Raw genomic sequence first — 20,865 nt, 5'->3', positions numbered from 1 at the left:
GCATTTTAATATGTGTAGGCTACATGCTCTTAAAAAAAAAAATTTCATTCAAATTTTTTAGAAGGTGCAAATGCTTCAAGTCTGTCTCCAAGACTGTCTGGAAATACAGTTAATAACAGTTGTGAATGTAGTCTTGATAGACCTTGACCTGTATCAACATAAGCATTTCCTACAGACTCTTAGCTGAATTTCAGTTTAGATTCTCAGAGATGGAAATAGGTTTAGCGAGTAGAAGGCCTTTTCAGACAAAGTGAAACAAACAAAAAAGCCTAAATGCAGCTCTCCAATTCAGTTTCATAAATTGATAAGAAATTTCAGGTGACCCAGCAAAGGATTAAAAGGTAGTACACAAAACTAAATGGGCTGCTCTTTTCTCTTTTTGTTGATTACTTGTATACATCTACTCCAGATGCACATAGGTACAATGGAATATTTACGATGTTGAATATACATCCTTTCTGTGGTCACTGAGAGCTGCAGCTAGCACTCTGAAAAACAGTAGACAATATTTCACCAAAGTGATTCCTGTACATTAAATCCTCACTTTTAGATTTGGTGTACTGAGGGAAAAATCATTATGGTGTAGTAAGAAAGGTAAAGTGAGATAAATGCTGTGCTGCACAGTGTACGCAGTGAAAACTGATGGCTTGGCACATGGGTGACACAGTGAACGAGAGTTTCAGTTGCCTACTTTTTCTGTAGGCAGAGTTGCAGAAGTGGATCTTAGAATGGCACTTCAAGAGAAGGAAGGTGGGTGTTCCAGACACCAGGAATGACAAATGAGAAATCTTGAAAGCTTGTGAGAGAAGTGGCCAAAATGGGGCATAGAAGCCTGCTGTAGTTGGCAGAAGAATGATGTCATTTCGACAAGAAATGGAAGAGTGGATTTGCAAAAGCTTTTTAAAATTTTATTTCCAAAATTTTTTTAAGATTCTCCAAGCTCCTGTAGTTTCACTAATTGACCATTATGTCTTTCTGAATTTGTGCTTATGAAATTTTAAACTGTTATATGCCATCCTAATTTTTTTATAAATTTATCAAAATAAATTTACGGTTTTAATATTGACTGTACGCTATTGATCACTCATGTATAGCTAAATGTATATTGTGTATTACATGTTCTATTTGCTGTTTTGTTTGGCTAACAGTAGATAAGGAGGGTTGGAATGATAGTTACATTCTTAGTTTCCAAGTACTTTCACAGCTTTGTAAACCTTTTCCTTTTGAAAATAACCATGTTTTCAAATAGTCTTTCAACTAGAATTCAGCTGAAAATGTTGTATATGAAAGTAGAATAAATATATTGACTCTGTTGTTTAGATAACAGTATTGACAGGCTAAAATTAAATTGCTCAGAAGTTTTTCCAAGTAAGCTAATAAAGACTCATGTTCAAAACCTAGATCCAGTTTATGAACACCTAGGGGGAATATTTCAGCATTCTAGATCTTGAAGCACTTTAAATCTTTCTGTCTTCACATCTACTATGGGAATAAAATAAAGGTAGAAGAAATATTGGGGAAAGAAGCAAATTACTCTTATATTAAAGATGCAGGTCTTTTTGCAATTGAAATTATTCCTCCTTTTTCATTTTCAGCTTCATTTATAACTTTACTGAAAGCAGATAAAATTAATGTTGCAGGCTTCTGCTACTGACCTGTAAAAAAAAAATTACAGAAATGTTAATATTTTTCTCTCCTGTGTATGATATGTACATATGAATGCAGAGTCCTTAATTTATGCTTCATATATCTTCTAGAGTTCTTCACACTGAAGTAGAATGGTTTTGGTGGAAGCCTTTGTGAATGGCCTCCTTAAATACTGTTTTTCAGAAAAGGCTAAAGCCTGTTTAGTATTTACCCTTATACTGGCTTTAGGTAGGTGTTTCTGGTTTTCATTTTGTTGAAGTTTCACTGATTCTGATCTTGAAAGTTACTACTTTGCAAGCAACTGTTGCTCGTGTGTGTGTGTACTCCAAGCTGAGGTACATAGGGAATGTACCTAATATTTGTAGTAAAGGCTATTACTGCAAGCATACTTGTATACACTTCAAAACTTACTTTTCACTTTATTTTTACAGTAAAGTCAAGCCAAATCCTGTCTTAAATTTCTGTCTTAAAGGCTTTTGACATGGGCAAAGAACTAGCAGCAAATAATTTTGGATGTCTTACTTTTATTTCAGCCTCAGTGTAGCTAAGAGCTAAAAGTTTTCTTTTAAATTACTTGTTTTTTCACTAGAGAAAGCAGCTGTAGATAAACAGGATTAATATGATAATTGAAATAGAAAAGTTGCATGTTACTCACATGCACAAGTGCTTCCAAGATCATATGGATACTGATTGGGTAAGTTATTTTAGGCTCACAGTTACGATTCCTTAGATGAGATTACATCTTGCTCAAGCCATTTTATGCTTCTTTTTTTACTAAATAAGTTGCTTTGACTTGAATAATCATGTGCTTGCTGAACTAAGTAGGGAAGAGGAGCAGAGTATATGCATGAATGCTTTGTGAATTTTTCTGCATTTGGTCAGTGCATTATAACCAGGTCAGTAATCCTTTGGCAAAGAAATTAGGTGTTTTATAGCACTTTCAGAACACAGAACAGATTAAGAAAATAGTTTTAACTTTTTGCTGGCAAGAAGTGGGATCCTTGTAATATAAATTGATAAGATGATGCGCTGAGTGCCCACAAAACAATTTCAGGGCTTTCTTGTGGTTAATTTCACCAGCTTAATTGAGCTGTCTGTGCACTCTGCAAAATAATTTTCAGGACATGGATACATGTATTTTTATTTGGATATAGTGACAGTGGTAGAAGTTGGTAACTCAAGGCCCTCATGTACTTTTGAAACTACAGTTGTTAAACAAACAAAACAAAAATGTAGACGAGCTTTTAGAAAAGATTGAACTGATCCAGTCTGAACTTCTTTGATTTCTCATGGGAATGGGAAGGGCTTCACAAGGTTTGATCAATCTAGCCCAATCCACTGAAAATGTGTACATGAGAGTATAAGATCAGGGCATCTTCTGTTGCTCTGAACTGTAGTCATAAATCTGACAGTAGGCACACATGCATTTTAATGAAGATCTACCCAGTCAGAAAAGTTAGGAGACTTTTTCAATTAACATTTTTTTCAAATCTTGGCACAATCTTTTGCTGTTCCGTCTCTTTTCTGGTTGCTCAACAGATAGTAAAATGCTTGCAGTAAGGTAATAGTAATACTTATGGATTGTACTTTTAATTGTGGCAGGTGAGATCCAGCTTGAAGATTAGATTTATCTCATTGCAATTGTTTATCTAGGTCCCTAGCACTAGGAAGTCCTCAGATTTGGATACTGAGTACAGAAAAATGGGTTGCTGATTCTAGGAACCTTCTTTCCAGAGATTTCTTCCATCCTGAGCTGAAGCATGTCTGTGATGGATGAAATTCAAGAGTTCCTGTGCCATGAGACAGTTGCATGAAGGCAGATGTCAGTGGTGCTGATACAACAAAGCCTGGTCAAAGGCCTTTTAGTGTGATTCCATGAAACTGATTTTCAGAACCTTTACTTTTACTGTGTTTTGAAGTACTTGGCCTTGCAAGGAGATGGTACTTTTACAAGAGGGAAAACCCTGAAGGTTTAGCTTACCATTGTGGTTGCTAAGTTTTGGAAACTAAGTATTTAAGAGTTTAGACAGTTTTTTGGAGACAACTTTGACTTTAAGGCCACTGAACCTCATGAATCCAGATGAATTGCTGACTTCACAATGCTATTACGCCAGGATTCTGAGGAAACCTATGGTATCGTGTTTCCCAAGGTATCTTCCTTGCTTTAGTCATAATTTTACTTTAGGTGCTTCATATGGAGTTGTATTTAAGAATTCCCGCGAAACTTCCTTGTGTCAGGAGCAGTTGTAGCATTCACACTAATGCTGGTTGGCAGGATAGAGATACTGTACATTAACCTAACTTCTAATTGTCTGAATAGTTTTGATCCATTTGTGGAGTGAGAAAAAAACCTAAAGTTTATTTTGAGAAATAAATAAATTAATGTCTTAATTATAAATGGCAAGTGAATGTTTTCATATGCATTAATTTGCACATAAACATTCTTGTAGATTTGACTGAATAGTGAGCTGGTTTGCCCTGCTTGGTTTGTGAAACACATGACTTGGGCTTCACTCTTTGAAGTGTGAGTTACAAGGCAATAGAGTTACTTTTCACCTTCCAGAAGAGTGATTAAACATTGCTTGCATGTATTACTGAGTACACAATAAGAGTTTTTTTAAAAAAACCCAACCAACCAACAAAAGAAAAAAACAAAAAACAAAACACAAAACAAAACAAAAAAATACCCACAAAAAAACCCCAAAACAAACAAACAAAAAAACCCACAAAAAACCCAACAAAAACAAAAAAAACCCCAAAACAAAAACAAACAAACAAACAAACAAAAAAAAAAACCCCAAAAAAAACACACCAAAAAACAAAACACCAAAAAAAACCACCCACCCCAACAAAACCCCCAACAAAACCCTAATGGAAACAAACAAACAAACTTTAAATGTATGAAAAGTGCAATTCCATTGATAGTTGCAAAAGTGACAAAATAGTTGGAAGGACTTGCAGGGAATGAGATTAGTAACAATTGAAGAAACTGTGTTTTAATGCAGTTCCCTTTCAGAGCTTATCATCATTCTGCCTGTAGTGTGCATTTTCATAGGAATGAAAATATCTCTCAGTATGCTGAAAGAACAAAAAGTTTCAAATACAAAATGCGCCCTTTACTGTGTCACCTATAAGTTTGCACCTGAATGGATTCATCAAACTGATTTTGTTTAGAGACAAAAGTGTTTTTATATTATTTCACACAGTAAGCAAGTATGTATGTGAAAACATATATATCTGAATGTAACTTAGTTCACTCCTTTTACCATTTAGAATTATGTCACAATGAAATTAATTTTATTGTTGATGGCTAGTATAATTTTCACTATGATTGTGTTTGTATTTAGGCTTTTTATAGAATAATTGAATGACTATGGTAGGTGTTCTGTGCTTTTCTTTGCTTAATCTTCACTTCATCTAGAAGCTTTATTTTACTGCATCTCCGCTTCACAATGTATAAAAATTTTTATATTTCAGCTCTAGCTTTTGAAGTGGTGCCTTTAACTAGATTAATTCCATGCATAAAGTTGTGTGCGTTTTCTAGAAGGGGAATTACGCAGTAACTCAGTTCATTGGACATGCTGTTTTGTAATATTGGTGATTATAAACACACTGTTGGGCATTTTGTTTGGTTTTTGGGTTTTTTTGGTATGCAACTGATTATTTAGTTGATATGAAATATTTGCTTTGTTGTCCTAGTTCTTGATTGCTTTGGCATTTTTAATAGCATCTTTCAATGAGCTTTCAGTAGTCATTTGGCTCATTGATAAACTGTACTATCAAACAATGTCTCTACACAGCAGAATTTGTTTTTACTTGGGTAGCCACGTTAACCTCACAGTAATAATATCATTGTCATTCAAAAGCAACATCTTGTCTATGAGATCCTGGGATATTGCTGCCATCAGCAGTGTGGTCCTATCTCCTTATGCTCTCCAAGTGCTGCTGGAGGCAGCAGAAGGTCACAACAAACCAGAAATTATGAAATATGAAAGACTGAATAAAGTTTCATTTATTTTACCGTATTGCATTTGGGTTTATATTTCACAAATTATTTACATCAGTAATAATTTTTACTGGCAGATAATACCCTGTGTTTCTATGTGTATACAAGGTTTTCACTGATTTATGATACTGAGATTTGGAAATACTTTTTTGTAACATGGGAATTTTGTGAGTGCTGTATTAAAAGGTGGTGTAAAGAGGTAGACTAATAGCACTACTAAAAGACTGTCAAAGTCTAGAAAAATATGTAATTTTTATCTGTTATTTGTTGACTTGTTCTACTACAGTTTTTTATGTCACTATAGCACTTTCTTCTTTTGAGGCTGTGGGTCATATGTTGTTATTAAATAGTGCAGCACAGATGGCAGATACCAGAAAATAAACCAGTGTAAATACAAAATGATGCTGATGTTTGCATCTGTGAGAAACCCATCATTTATCAGGCCAGATATTACTCACAAACTTGCTTATTCTAACACATTTTGCTTCTAGGAGTTGACTTTGTAGTCCTAAATCAATATGTTTTAGCTACGGCTTGCCTCATGTTTAAGAAAGTAGCTTTGGGCTGTAAGTACGTAATGCAGCAGCCTTCACAGAATACTGCCGTGTGCTGCTGTGCAGCGCTGGTGGCGGGCAGCTGTCCCCGTGCTGGGTGGGGCTTTGCTTGGAAGAGGCAGGATGCTGCAGTGCACCGGGGGCAGGAACCTGCTGGGCCAGCACTGCCGCTGGAGCTACCTCCCTCTGCTTTTGGGAAGGCTATGATCTCCACTCTTCTGAGAGGGCTGCAAAGTGCAGTGTTTTCTTCACAGTTCTGAGAGGTTTAAGCATTTCATAGTGCTTTTTTATTTGAGATTTGTTGGCATCTTCAAATGAACATTCTGCAGTAAACTGATCAAGAGTAATGAAAGCAGTTACAATAAAATCTCTCAGCACTAGGATTAGGAAATTGTCTGATAGCCCCTTGCAGCTGATTGATTCTTGGTGTGGACCAGTCCAGAAAAAATTGGGCCATCTGTTTGGATCATCATTTAGTTTGAGTTTAGATGCATAATCTTCCACGATCAAAATTGTGCTGTCAGTATTTGAGACTCGTGAGTAAAATGATGTCCGTGTCTTGAGTTGAGTGTCATGAGCTCAGTCTTTCACCCTGCCAGTACTGAGTGTTGCTCTTTCCTGTATATTGGCAAAATAAACTGAAGCCTTCATGTTACACAGGGTCTTTTTTGCTCACTAGTCGCCCTGTCCCATGGGAGAGGCAAGTCTTAGGCCTCCTCTGTCTCCTAATACAACACAGGAAAAGCTAATTGAAAAAAAAATCTGTCAAGTTCAGTGATACAACTTTGGAAGAGAAGCAGAAGTCCCATGCTGGGTTTTGTGGCTGTTAACTACTAGCAAATTGATTTAGGTTGTTACAACTATAATTCTGAGCATTTTTCCCTAAGATTTTAACATAATTAGATAAAGCTTAATAGGTCTTAACAACTGGAAGAGGCTTTAGTCACCTTAGGGCTTGGTTTGCTTTGGTTTTGATTAAGGTTATGACTTTTGGCTGTTGTAGACAAAGAGAAATTCAAGTGACTTCCAGTCACACATGCAAGTACGCTCTTGGAGAATTGTTATATTTTCTGTGTCATGTAGCAGGTAGCCCAGTCAGATGAAGTAATGACTGCAAAATGCCGGAAGAAATGTTTTTAGTATTACTAATACCATTCATCCTGAATCTTCATTATCTTTGCTAGACCAAGTTTGAGTAGACTATAATCGTGTCTCAGAGGCTTCAAATGCAAGTCAAGGTGTAATACAGGTTAAGGTTTTGCTGAATTTAATTTTTGTTGTTGATCCAAATAGTGTGGAAATAATAATAATAAAAGACAATTTTAAACTGTTCTTTACTTAGGTATGACAGAAAAGCGTATTTAATAAAGTAGAGATGGAATAAGTGAGATACCCATACAGTGTATTCCTGGTCCATAAGATTTGAGAAATTCTGCATTTAAATCTGCCCAGAACAAATCCACAGGATTTTTTTATTGACTTTTTTTGAGGTTTGTTATCTTTGATGTTCTAAGTATGTTATGACATTAAATTATCAGACTTACTGAATTTAACGCTTGGCCTTTATTATGGTTTTCTATAAAAGTTTCCCTAGTCATTTTGCAATTAACTTTTCATGTAAAAGTAAGTGGCACAATAGATGTGACCTACTTTGCAATGTTTCAAAAGAAAATCCTCTTCCTAATAAGCAGTGTCCAATAAATATTATTTGCTACTGCTTTTAACTGAATTTAAAAAATCAAGTAATACTCAATTGTACATGAGGTGGGATTATTTTTTCTCTCTTTAAAGTAATCTATTGCCTCTTAGGGGTTTTCTAATTATGGGATATTTTTTACTCCAAATTAGTGTTATAAATAAAGGATTTTATGCTGAGATCTGTGCCATCTTCTCATTATTACATCATGTGCCATCACAGCAGTATTTTAGTTCCCTTAGCAGCTGTTCTTGTGGGATATTCTTTTTTGGCTTAACTGTTTCACTTACCTTTCCCAAAGGTGTTAGTACTTTTTTGATGAATGTTTCTAGTGCAGTGTCTGGTGTGTTGACTTTTATTTTTGAACTTGTGTGCCTATATCGTTGTCTCAGGAGGTGTCTTATAACTTTATGCCTCTCATTTTTCCCCAATAGAATTGCAATTTTTCTCACCTTGCAGCATGTTCTAGGGTTTTACTACTTGTCAAACCTGAATGTTTTTTTAACCTCACCATTTTACTTTGTATTTCCTTTCTTAAAAGCTACTGTGTCAGCTTGTTTTCTCAGTGTTTAATGAGCATCAATTTCTTAGGTTGGGGCAGGGGGGAAGTGTGCTTTTGAAATCTTGCCTCCCAAGTGTCCCCATTTCCGCATGCCTTGGTTCGTGTTGCAGAGTAGTTATTGGTGTGAGTGAATTTTAATCCTTCTGAATGAACACAGGTTGGAAGAGATGCTCTAGCACTGCACCAGATATGTACCACTCACTAATGGGCATCTAGTCCATGACATCAAGTGTTTTAGTTAGGAATTCATACAGGAGCTGGTAGGCTCCTAGAACCAACTTTTCTTATTACAAATGTTCTTCCCTCTGGCTGCATCACTTGCTGATGCAGATGTGGCCTGTGAACCTGGTTATATGAATACTGGGTGTTATTTAAAGTGGGGTTTTGTTCACAGTGAGTTCTTCACTAAGAAAGATGATCTTGTCTTGCTATTTCAATTCTCTTTGTATGCTAGTGTGGATGTTTGTTCCTGGAGTTGCTTACTGTCAAATACCTGCACTTTGTTCTTAATATATGTGAGTAAAATATATGCTGAGTTAGGTTCTGATATATTTTCTGGTGGTCTACAGTAATTGCCTGCTGTAATTTCTTTATTCATATCTTCTGCATATATTCAAAAAAATCATAAACATTTTGTGACTTACAGATACGAATGCTACTTTTTGATACTTACTGACTTACCCTGCATACATTACCCTGTATTCTTTCTCATTTCTACTGTCTGGATTTGGCCCCAGTATAGAAAACTAGCAGATTCGGTTTGTAAGGTTCGTTTGAATTTTACATCTCCCTAGATGATATCAACACAGCAATTTGCAGTTTATCACAGTAAAGTTATTTTGATTTGAATTCTTTACTCTCACATTGAAAACCCTTGGAATTGCCTTATGTCTAAGAATCCAGACATTCCTTTCTTTGAAGCCATCCTAAAATCAGTCCAAGTCCAGACTAATTCACTAAACGAGCATCTATTTGCCCATGTGTTGCTAAGTAGAAGTAGCACGTTGTTGTGGATGGAGGGATTAGGTCAACTAATAATCCTTCTTGCTCTGGGGGGACAATCAGCTATACCTAGTGTTAGTAAACAGCTAATCAACAAAAAGTGTACAGTGATGGATGTTCCAATATTTACTTACCTTAAGACTGCAAAGGGCTTTTTCTCCAAGTGTTTAGATTATATGTCCTGTTTCTCAAATTTATTAATACTTTACATTTCTTCAGAAGCATGGAGAACAGTTTATTCTTTTCCTCTCAGAACAATGGCTAGAAAACTGGTGTCATATGCCTACATTAGTTGCCTTCTTTCTGGGGTATGCAAACCCAGATCTCCATCTTTCTTCATAGAGGGTGATGATGGGGTTTTTTGTGTTTGGGGTTTTTTTGTTGGTTTTTGTTGTTGTTTGTTTTAGTTCTTACTCTAGCCAAGAGTCTCTGTAGTTTGTCACAGAGAGGGTGTGTTGTCTGAAAGTTGGTAAATGGAAATACTTGGTAATATGTGATTTCTCTAAAGTGGGAATGGTAGAGTGGGAAATAATGCTTATGACATTTGTAGGTCCTGTTCATATCTGTGTTCAAGCATGAAGCCAGCTCTTAGGGTAGTATATTATAAATCTTAACATTGGAGTCTTACCTGAAGCTCATATCTGCTGCTGCCTATCCACTCATATCGTAAATAATTATACCAAACTCATTTGTTGAGCAGGAAAGGATCTAGTTGTATGAGGCATGTTTTGCAGAGGAAAAAGACCTCTGATTTAAGTAAATGAGTATTTCTTTTTTCTGTAATGATGGGTCTTCTAGCTGCAAGGGTAAGAAGTCTGAAAGCTTTTAGATCATCTGTGCTCTGTGTTGCAAGTAAAATCTGTGTTTATACAGGTAAAGTCATAAATTTTTATTGATGTGTAATATAGTACAGGTGTGCAGATGTTTTGGGGAGTTTCTAAAATTTTTCATAACTTTAAATGAGTTTTCAGTTGTTTTGTTTTCTTGGCGTAACAGTGTTGTAAACTTTCAGAGCAAGATAGCACAATATCTTTGTCTTTAATAACCTCTTATTCTTCTTACATTTTAGATGCTGGCATCACCATCAACATCAGGTCAGCTGTCTCAGTTTGGGGCAAGTTTATACGGGCAACAAAGTAAGCATTCTTTTTATTAATAATGTATTTATTATTATTAATGTATGCTAAATATATTACAGTTGGACTTTCTGGAACATGCGGATGGGCTTTGTCTGATGATTGTAAAAATGACAGTGTGTCTCCTTACATACAATTATTTTAAGATACATTTTTGCTTTGCTTAGTATGCATTTTTGCAGTGTTCAGTGTGCAAAATGTCATTATCACTTTAAAACTGCTAATTATCCAACCACAATCATACTATAAAAATTTCCTGTGATTCTACAGGCTCTCTGAAGGAAAACTCCAAGAAGGAAAGCTGCGCTAAAAAGAGCATAGTTCAGAAAACTGTTAGGAATAGAAGGATATTATACCTTAAATATAACTGATACTTCATGCTCTACAGGTGCACAGTGAATCTTGTGTACATGAGTGGTAACTTGCACTTGGCAAAGAGCTTTGCCATGAAGATTAATACTTTCTGCATCACTGTTTTTTTCTTTGTGGTACCTTAACGATTTCAAGTGTCGGCCACTCATGTGGACACCGTTGCAACAGAAGAGCTACAGAGCAACAGTCATGGTGTGATACTAATTTAAGGACACCTAACTTAGGGTCAGCCCTGAGAAATGAACCTCCTGGGAACTGAGAGGTGCACGCAGGCAGTGACTTAGAATATCTGAGTTAGATACAGTTCCAAAAGTAAAAGTGGTTGGGAATATCATCTCTCCTGTGTCACTGTATGCTTTTAAATGTTTTCTGCTGTCTTGCTGAGTACATCTGACTCAGATTGCAAGAAAAAGTGTCTTCAGAGTACTTTAGAAAGTCTGGACTTTTTTATCTGGACAAACTAAACTCTTTGTTTGCCAAATGCATGGCTTTCTCAACTTCTTTTGGCTTTCTTCAAAAGGTTTTTAAAATACAGTGGAGTTTTGGGGGGATTTTTGTCTGGTTTTTGGTGGGAGTATTTTTTTTTTACATTTTTTTTCCTATCTCTGGCTGTTGATGAGTGACCCTGTAATACAGACTGCCATTTTATTATGCTACTGAGATTTATATGAGCAGCTTGTAGCCAGCCTGATAGTCATGTTTGGCTCTTGTCTTTTAGGTGCTGATTCTGGCACTGTCGAACCTTTCAGACTTTACTGTATACAGATACTGAAATAGTTTATTCATTCTGTTTGTCACAATTATTTATTTTTTAAGGTCATCTTTTCTGTCAGGTTGTTTTTTCATTCAGTTGGTTGCTGTGCCTAGCATGTAAGCTCTGTAACATGGAGACATATGCCTAAAACCTTGAAAGTAAATATTATCAAGTGACAGTTTCTACCAGACCTTGAAAAAAAAGGGGCAAGAGACTTTTTTGTTGAAGTCATGGTTATGATTAAAATACTCTTTGGGAAAAACAAAGCCGATAGTGCCTGTGCACTTTTAATCATTGGTAGCTGTCAGTTATTAAGCAAGATGTCATGTTATAGGATTCATGTAACTTAACCAGTAGAAGGGAGATTGGCCATTTCATTGGTCTGCCTCCAACATAGCCCATGTAAATCTTGTCTCAGTTAGAGAAGTGGAAAGTGTAAGAAAAAAGGGTTTGGGGATTTTTTTTGTCTTCTTTCAGGGAATATTTCCACTGCCCCTCCTTGCCAGGAATATGGTTCTACTTCACTGTAGCAACCCTTATCAATAAAAAATCTAGTTTAAAGAAAGCCAGTAAGAAGAAATAACCATCAGTCTAAAACTGGCTTTGCTGAAACAAATGCTTGCACAAAATTGACTATCCTAATTGTGTTTTTTGGTGTGCTGTATCTAGTTTGAAACTGTTTGTATTTTTTCTTTACCGTTTTATTTTAAATATACCATATAATTATTAATCAACATGAAATATTATTTATAATACATATTTATGCTCATTGGAGTTATTCTGATGCAGCAAATTGCCAAAATATTTACAGTGAAGACTTTGATGTAATCAACTTCTAATGAAATGTTAGGGTGCTTGTTATAGCAAGTCACACTACCTCTTAATCGGAATGTATAGAGATAAATCTGAGTGTTACATACTTGAGTTTTATAGCAAACGCCCTGGATTTGCAAATTGTAGGGTAGGACACAGATTGCAGTTCTTATAGTGTAAAAGCTGAATGACTGGGAGATTTCTTCAGACCTTGTCCATGGTAATAATTTGAGCATATGCTGTGTCTGTTCTTCACATTCTTAGTATTTAACCACATCATACATTTGCATATTCAGCTCTTCTGCTGGGGCGTTCTACCATGGAAGAATGCTGATCCATCAAAATTTTCTTTTGTTTGGTCTGCAAGATAAGGTTTTGAGTTCTGTCAGTCTGCCTCAGCAGCCTCATGCCAAAGCAATAGGAACTGTCACAGCCATCATTTTTTATAATGCTAAGTTTGTTATTTATTGCCATATTGCACTAAATGACATTTTCTTGTCTTTGAACATAATTCTGAAACTTCTTGAACGCAGAAAAGTGATGTGAGAATGATGAAAAACTTTATTATGTTTTTGGACACTTTGAGACAGGACAGTAACTTAATTATTTTCTGCTGTTCCCAGTTAAAGTAATTTAGTTTTTTATCTCACTGAAGTGCTTGCTTTATTCTGTCACACACAGTTGTATGTGTAGAAAATACTTTCGATCACGTTGTTAAAACCATTCTGTATGTTTTTAAAATGCTAATAGAGGGCTGTTAAAATTTTGCTTGCTTTCTTTTCTAATAAGGTCAAACTTGATCACAGATGCTGAAGTACTATTGCCATAAAGAAGCAACATGAACTGTAGAGAGAGAATTGGCCTCAAATGTTGCTTTTGTTGTTGTAAAACCAGTGTTATTGTTAATTAAAAATCCATCACTTTCTTTTTTTATCAGAGATTTGCTTAATTTTTAGCAAGGCAAATCAGTATTCTAAATACTGGTCAAATATGTACTTATTTATTCAAAAGTAATTAGCATATTTCTTGAGTGCAGTTCTGATTTTCCTAAAATACTTTTGAGATAATTTGTAGATTTTCATGTCGTTATTGAAAAACTCAAAATTCAACCCTTCATCTACAGTATATGTCTCAAAGGAAACAAAATTTTGTGACTTCAGAGAAATTCCTTAAAGAGCCTTTCTAAAGTTAAACAGAAATGGAGCTAAATTTGATAATTGAGTGTCTACTATCCAAACTTAGGATAGGACTTCGTTTTTTCACTGCACTTTCCTTCAGTCTTTACACCTTTTTGTACACTGTCAGCATAAATTGTTTCCATCTGTACCCGATGGAGAAGACCTTGTTCCTGATTGCTCTGTATCTCCACCCCTGTGAATTTTTTTTCAATAGGTGCACTAGGCCTTCCAATGAGGGGAATGAGCAACAATACCCCTCAGTTAAATCGCAGCTTATCACAAGGCACTCAGTTACCGAGCCACGTAACGCCAACAACAGGGGTACCAACAATGTCACTTCACACGCCTCCATCTCCGAGCAGGTATTTATCAACAGCCGATATTTCTGCCATTGTCTCTTTCAGCACAGCTCTTGTTAAATGGTCTGCATATTTTACAATCTGATAAATTAAAAAAGAGGAAAAGTAGTTTCTATGGACCACTGCCTGTGTTAGGGAAATAATACCATTAAAAAGTAAGGATTTACTGTAAGACAGTATTTTATTTTTGTATGTAAAGGACAAATTGCTGGCAAATTCTGCTTCAGAATGTAAGAGGTTGTTATTTGATTGTACAGTTAAAATTTTGCTAGGATGTTGTACACTGCATAAGAATATGAAGATAATAGGTCTAAGGTGCTCATTAGAAAAGAGCTGTAACACCTTTTCATATGTATAATACTTTGGTATTTATATAACCTGATGAAGAACTTGATTAGCATGTAATGGGTCATTTGGTATTTCCGAAGAAATCCAGAACTGCATTAATTATAGAGAATAATCCAAACACACTGTTTGGTCACTAAGCACAAATTAAGTTGTAACAACTCGGAGTCCATCCTGCATTAGTAATCTAAATGAGAAGCCAAATACTGTTGTCCAGATTCATCTCTGTGGATGGTTTTTCTCTTTCAGGGGGATATTGCCTATGAATCCTAGGAATATGATGAACCACTCCCAGGTTGGTCAGGGCATTGGAATTCCCAGCAGGACAAACAGCATGAGCAGTTCAGGGTTAGGCAGCCCCAACAGAAGCTCTCCAAGCATAATATGTATGCCAAAGCAGCAACCCTCTCGACAACCTTTTACTGTGAACAGGTAAGGCTCTTTAGTTGAACCATCTCTGTACAGCAGTAGACATGCTGTTCTGGAAATGTAATTTTTATCCTTTGGAATAAATCTTGAAACCTGCCTTGTGTACTCATGTCTGGGAAATAAACTTTGAAGCTCCATGTAATATTCTTATAAGGTCTTTGCAGCTTTTAAGCTCTCTTTCTGACTATTGAGTTTCTGCTGTGTCCACTTTAAAGTATGTGATGTTTCTCATGTATTCCCAAGTTTATTTTTGAAACATGCCCTGAATTTTCAGCATATGTATCTGTTTTAAAATTGTTCATCTAGGACTTTGGGAAGAAGTAAGGCAAAATTTAAAAACATGATAGTTATTCTGGAAGACTAGTAAACTGATTCAGACACAGTAAGGATCTGGTATTTTACTTCTTTTAATTCTAGAATGATACAGAGAACAGTGGCTTCCCGGTTTTTTAAGGATTTAGTACTCATTTGGATGCCAAAGTTTTCTCAGTTGCTTCTTCTCTTTTTCTAACTCTGGGAAGGATACTAACATCATAAATCATTAGGCTTTAACTGTGTTATTGTGCTGTGTTTATGCTTCATTCATATTGATAAACTTGTAATAAGCACTGTCTTAGTTCTAATTAGTTAATGTGTGTAGTCACAGCTTAGCATGGCTGACTGCTTTTGAAGCTTGGTTCCATTACCTCATGATCTCTGTGTTCCCTGTTAAGTCCTTTTTCTTCCTTCAGGCCCTTCCTTAGAGGAGTGACTATTAGACACAGCACAAATGTGATAAATGGCATTTTTCACAACAAACTCATGGTAGTCAGGTGCCACCTCTAAACCATCTAGTATTTCACAAAATAGATAAAGGAAAGTGAAGACTAACAGTTATCTGAATCTTAATCAGATTGTTTAGTTTCATAATTTCACACTAATATAGGCGTACAGATACTGTTCTCAAGCACAGCAAATAGTGATCCACTAATAGCAGTTTGTGGTCCTGAAGCATAAAAAGTCTTCGTATCTTGCCTCTGACTATATAGAATTTGCCTTTTCTATCCTGTCTAGTGGCAAGTAGAGCTGATAATTTTAAAATATTTTAAATTACTTTAATATTTTAAAGTATTTTTGAAAATAAAATAAATATTTTAAAGTATTTTTGAAATTTGATATCACATACAGATGAAATAGTAATATACTTAAAAACTCTGTGTAGAGAACAATGATATTGGATATTGATACACGTAGACAAAGTACTTGTTTAGATATCATTCAGCTGTAGGGTAGATAATGAAATCCCTGTGTGTAGGAACATTTGAATTAAAATGCTCATCTTTTACTGTTTGCATTTCTTACTTTCAGTAAGCTACAAGTTTTAAAAATTGTGAAGGAAATACCTCAAACAATGACTGGCTCTTATTCCCCAGTTTATTAACCCAAGGAGGTTTAATAGTAGTACATATCAAATGACTAATTGAGTTGTTCAACAGAATTTTGAAATTACTCTTGGGGAAAAGAATTTATGGCTTTTACTTGTTAGGTGCATGAATTACATGACTTTCAAGAAGCATTTTCTGAATAGTTGCTTAGTTGGAGCAATGAAAGTTTTTAGGTTAGGTTTTTGAACATGAAACATTTGAAGGCATTTCAAATTAGAGTTAACTATTTCAGATTTGTAACTGTAAAAAGTTTGCATAGGGAACCATTTCATATTTCTGTTCATGGAAACTTCCAAATCAGCAGCTTCTATCCTGTTACAGGGGAAAGGTGGATGTTGTGATTTCCTGCAGGGCAGACATTCAGAATTTCACTCAGCTGAGGTCCTACCTTTGGGACTCTCAACATATCCAGCTCCCACAGGATGAAACGGATTATTTGTGAAATTGTCTGTGCAAGCAGAGTAGTCCTGTATGATATTTAGATGTTTTCAAACACTTTTGCTTGACTATAAGAAACTTCAGCTCCCGTCCTTGTGTGAGAGAGACCATCTCTCTGCTCGCAGTAGTGCCATTTGTACATGGTCACGATTGTACACCGTAACTGTTCAGCTTATAAATGAGTCATGACAAATTTGGGCATTTTCATGATCCAGCTTCCCACCTGCCAATGAATGGATTACATTTGACTTTTAACTACTGCATTTAAATGCTGCTTCATTTTTGTATATGAAATTATTGAGTAGTGATCATCTTAGTCATAACTTGTTGAGAGATGTCTTAATACACAATGGCTATTAAAAAAACTAAGCTATTTTGAAGTCATTCCACTTGACCTGATTGAGCAGTGCCTGTTGCTGCTGCTCAGTGTTTTCAGAAAATAATTAAAACCAGGTTTAGGCTAATATGGGTCGCTTAGGTGGGAAATAATTTCAATTTTTCCCCCTTAATATCTTCAACTAGAAATACAAAGTATGTATATCCTTTTGTCTGACTTCCTGGATTTTTTTCACAGTATGTCTGGATTTGGGATGAACAGGAATCAGGCATTTGGAATGAATAACTCCTTATCAAGTAACATTTTTAATGGAACGGGTGAGTTTACTCTCTTTAATATTGACCTTAAACTACAGTAGGATTTTTTTTAATAAGTCTAATTAAAAATACATTTTTCTGTTGGAGTGCAACTTTTTAATAATTTTCAGATGTTCCAAAGAAACTTCTCTCCACTTGAAGACAAAGTGGGAGTAGTTCTGTAGTATATTTGCTGTACATCATGTGCCTATAGATTATACTTATTTAGTTAGAAAAGCAAAACAGCTCTTGAATTTGAAAAGGGTATTGGAAAAGAAAAGGTTTACCCATATTCTGTGAAAACATTAGGTATGTAAAAGCAGTGGGAAAGCATTTTTCTTAAATCTCAAACTCCTGAACAGCTGGTTTGTCATGTGATCCTTTCAGTCAGTTGTTTAAGTTGTGATTTTTCTCCAGGAATTACTTCTTCACCTGAATTTAATGAGCTAGAGAGGGGAAAATACCTTTGTCCATAAATGATTTAGGTTGATGTTTGTGTGCTGATGTTTCCGTATGTGGCTGCGTATATGAAGCAACCTGAGGTGCTGGTGATGTCACAGCAGTGGAAGCGTTTGGGCATTCCCTAGGACATTGTGACATTTTTATAGAGCTGCGGCTCTGGCCTCACCTATCTAGCATTTCCTGCTGCAAATCAAAAAGTGTTCCCATGTAACTTGCACTGCATTGGCTTTTCAGCTGCTTCAGCTTTATCTTACCTTGTCTAAGGACAATAGAGCTCTTTGATGCTGCCGCTAATATGGGTTATTCTCTCAAATTTCTTCTTGATCTTCTACTTTAAAACAGATTTTAAACAAATTTAAATGCCCATTCTAGAGCTGTAATTTTGACAGCTTTGCCTGTATTTTACGCATACAGTCTTTTAATTCAAGAGGAGTAGACCTTACTAAATGCTGTTGACTAGCTGTCGTTTGAGAGCAAACTTCAAACATGCTGATGCTCTTTAGGGTAGTCTTGTAACACAAAGGCTGTGGTTATTTGTAGTAATTACAGAATGAGAAACAGTATCAACTTGAAAGAAAATATGTCTTACATTTATCTTGCTCATAATGAAGCCTTTGAAAAAAATACATAAGGGAGTTAAAAATTCCTGTTTTTATTGTAGATGGAAGTGAAAATGTGACAGGACTGGACCTCTCAGATTTTCCAGCACTAGCAGACAGAAACAGAAGGGAAGGAAGTGGCAATCCAACTCCATTAATAAACCCTTTAGCTGGAAGGGCACCCTATGGTAAGACCATACTTTTGAAAGCTCTTTGAATGAAATGAAGTTTGCTTGATTCAGCTTTTGGTGTGTAAGTCAATACCTCTTTTCAAAGATGCCAGACATGTGAGCTGCTAAGATTCATTTTTAGAAATGAATAATTGATACCTGTGATTGGAGACTCCCTTTCAGAAGTATTAGAACTCATCTGTTTTAGTTTTACTGTCAGTAGGATTGTTGGGATTTTTGGTCTGTATGGTATGATTGCTCTGAGCCTGCTCACTCTAGAAATTTCCTAGGTAATAGGTTTTATTCAAATTGCATGTACACAAGAGCTTTTGATGTCTGAGTAGCAAATTACAGGAATAGTACTTTATTAGTAGAGGTGTTACTGTGTAAAAAGTCTTAACCTGTAAACATACTGTAAACTTTTGCTGTTTATTGATAGTATTTGCTGTTGTACTGTTCAGTGTCACCCTTATGATGAACATCAGATTTCAAAAAATAGCCTGCAAACATAAATTACTATCACTCGGATTCCACATATGTGTCATACAATTCTTGCTGTGCAGGTTAAAAAGTAATAAATGGAAAAACCTTTAGGTGGATACGAATCTTATTATTTGGGTCTTGAAAAAATTCAGGTAAGCTTAGGGTGAGGCACAAAACTTTCTTTTTGCTACTGCTTTAGTAGATTTTGTTACACATGTTGCATCAGCTACTGTGAAAAGTTGCCTTAATAACTAAGCTATTTTTGTGCCACTTGTCTAGTTTTGAACCAAAAATAACCTAGTGTTTTCTAACTGTGAAACACTAGTGTTTTTCAGAGATAGCTCCAACTTTAATTGGACAAAATAGATACCACATTATCAAGAGCAAATAGCCTCATAGATTTGGCATAACCAGGTCCGTCTGCATAAGATAGCTGTGAAAAAGAGTTAAACTTGTTAAACTGAATTGTTAAACACAGGAAAAAAGTGACTTCCCCAGATAAAGACACTCAAAACTCACACCAAGCATGAGTGGAGACTTAATACAGCTAGGGGCTTATGTAAGATTGTGTCCAACATTGAATGGCTAGTTCCAGCTCTGAAAAAAGAAGACAGTATGTGAAAAACTGATAGAAGATAGGGAGAGTCACACAGATGTACTTCCAGCACGGAGCCTGAATTCAGTGTTAAACAGCACTGCAGCATGAAAATATCTGTAATTGCTCTTGTGCTTACACCATTTCCCCATTTTGGTGCTAGCATAGCTGTTTGCGTGACTGCATGATAAACCACAAAATAAAAGTTCTCTGAAGAGCTACCCTGAGCATCTGCTTAGTGCAGCAGATGTGTATGGAGGTAGAAACAATCCAAAAAACTAAAATGTGAAATACATTGGATGTTGTCTTCCAGCACAAAATGTAGAGAACGCTTTTGGTTGTGGACAAGAAAGATAAGGTTTGAAACAGAGCAGAGGCTTGCTTTCCTCATGCTTAGTTATTCAGGAAAATTATACTTCAAATAACTTTAAGATGGAATAAGAGTATCCATTAAAGTTAATTCATTATCAATTTTATTCATCCAGTGGAAGAAATTGTAATAACTCTGGATGAAAAGGCAGAACAGCAGAAACAAGATAAACTCAGTGTTGGCATTTTTTCTTAAATAAAGGAACTTTGATCTCTAATTCCAGAACAGTGGAGAAAGTCATATGTTGTCATCTACTGAACCATTTTAATCCTATCCATCTACTAAGAATCTTCAAAAAGCAGGACCTAGACTTCCTTCTGACTTCTCTTCCTCTAGTGCAGTGTTCTTTGCAACCAAATCACTGTATTATGTCTCAGTAAAGTCTAGTCACCCTTGGGTGTGTGGTGTGATGGCTTTTTTGGTTTGGTTTCAACTGCCATTAAAAAAGAAGTTCCAGGTCAGTTGTCAGAATCCATATTCCAATGTGACTGGGCTGCTTTTTTTTTTAAATAAAGGCCAGAGCACTGGGAGTTGCAGGCTAAATGTTTTTCGTTTTGGTACTGAAACTAGTAGTCATTTTTATGTTACAGGCAAGTATTTCATTGTTGACATGTTCTGCTGCAAGTTAGCTGGTTGTCCTTTGAGAATACGTACCTCTGAAGAGGTTATGCAAAAAAAATTCTTCATGCACTTAGGGGATAGAGAAAAAAATGTATTACACTTTTAAAAGCAGTACATCCTTCATCAGTGGATTTACCTAAATACAGCTTTAACAATGCCTGTAAAGATTATTTGATTACTTAAATGTGTGAAACAGGTGCAGTGGATGTGTCTGTGA

General features: G+C 35.7%; 1 protein-coding gene across 1 annotated transcript in view; it reads left to right on the top strand.

Moving 5' to 3' along the window:
• Window positions 1-20,865, top strand: part of CNOT2 (CCR4-NOT transcription complex subunit 2) — an 87,749-nt gene that overhangs the window by 53,114 nt on the left and 13,770 nt on the right. Inside the window, exons 3-7 of the mRNA XM_063396474.1 lie at window positions 10,537-10,603; window positions 13,935-14,082; window positions 14,674-14,856; window positions 17,290-17,369; window positions 18,472-18,597. Coding sequence (XP_063252544.1) covers window positions 10,537-10,603; window positions 13,935-14,082; window positions 14,674-14,856; window positions 17,290-17,369; window positions 18,472-18,597 — 604 coding nt within the window. The remainder of the gene's footprint in view (window positions 1-10,536; window positions 10,604-13,934; window positions 14,083-14,673; window positions 14,857-17,289; window positions 17,370-18,471; window positions 18,598-20,865) is intronic.

Source organism: Prinia subflava, chromosome 4 (assembly GCF_021018805.1).
Source record: "Prinia subflava isolate CZ2003 ecotype Zambia chromosome 4, Cam_Psub_1.2, whole genome shotgun sequence".
NCBI classification, from domain to species: domain Eukaryota; kingdom Metazoa; phylum Chordata; class Aves; order Passeriformes; family Cisticolidae; genus Prinia; species Prinia subflava.
The sequence above is the reverse complement of the archived record's forward strand: the minus strand, read 5'-3'. Positions and strand labels throughout refer to the sequence as shown.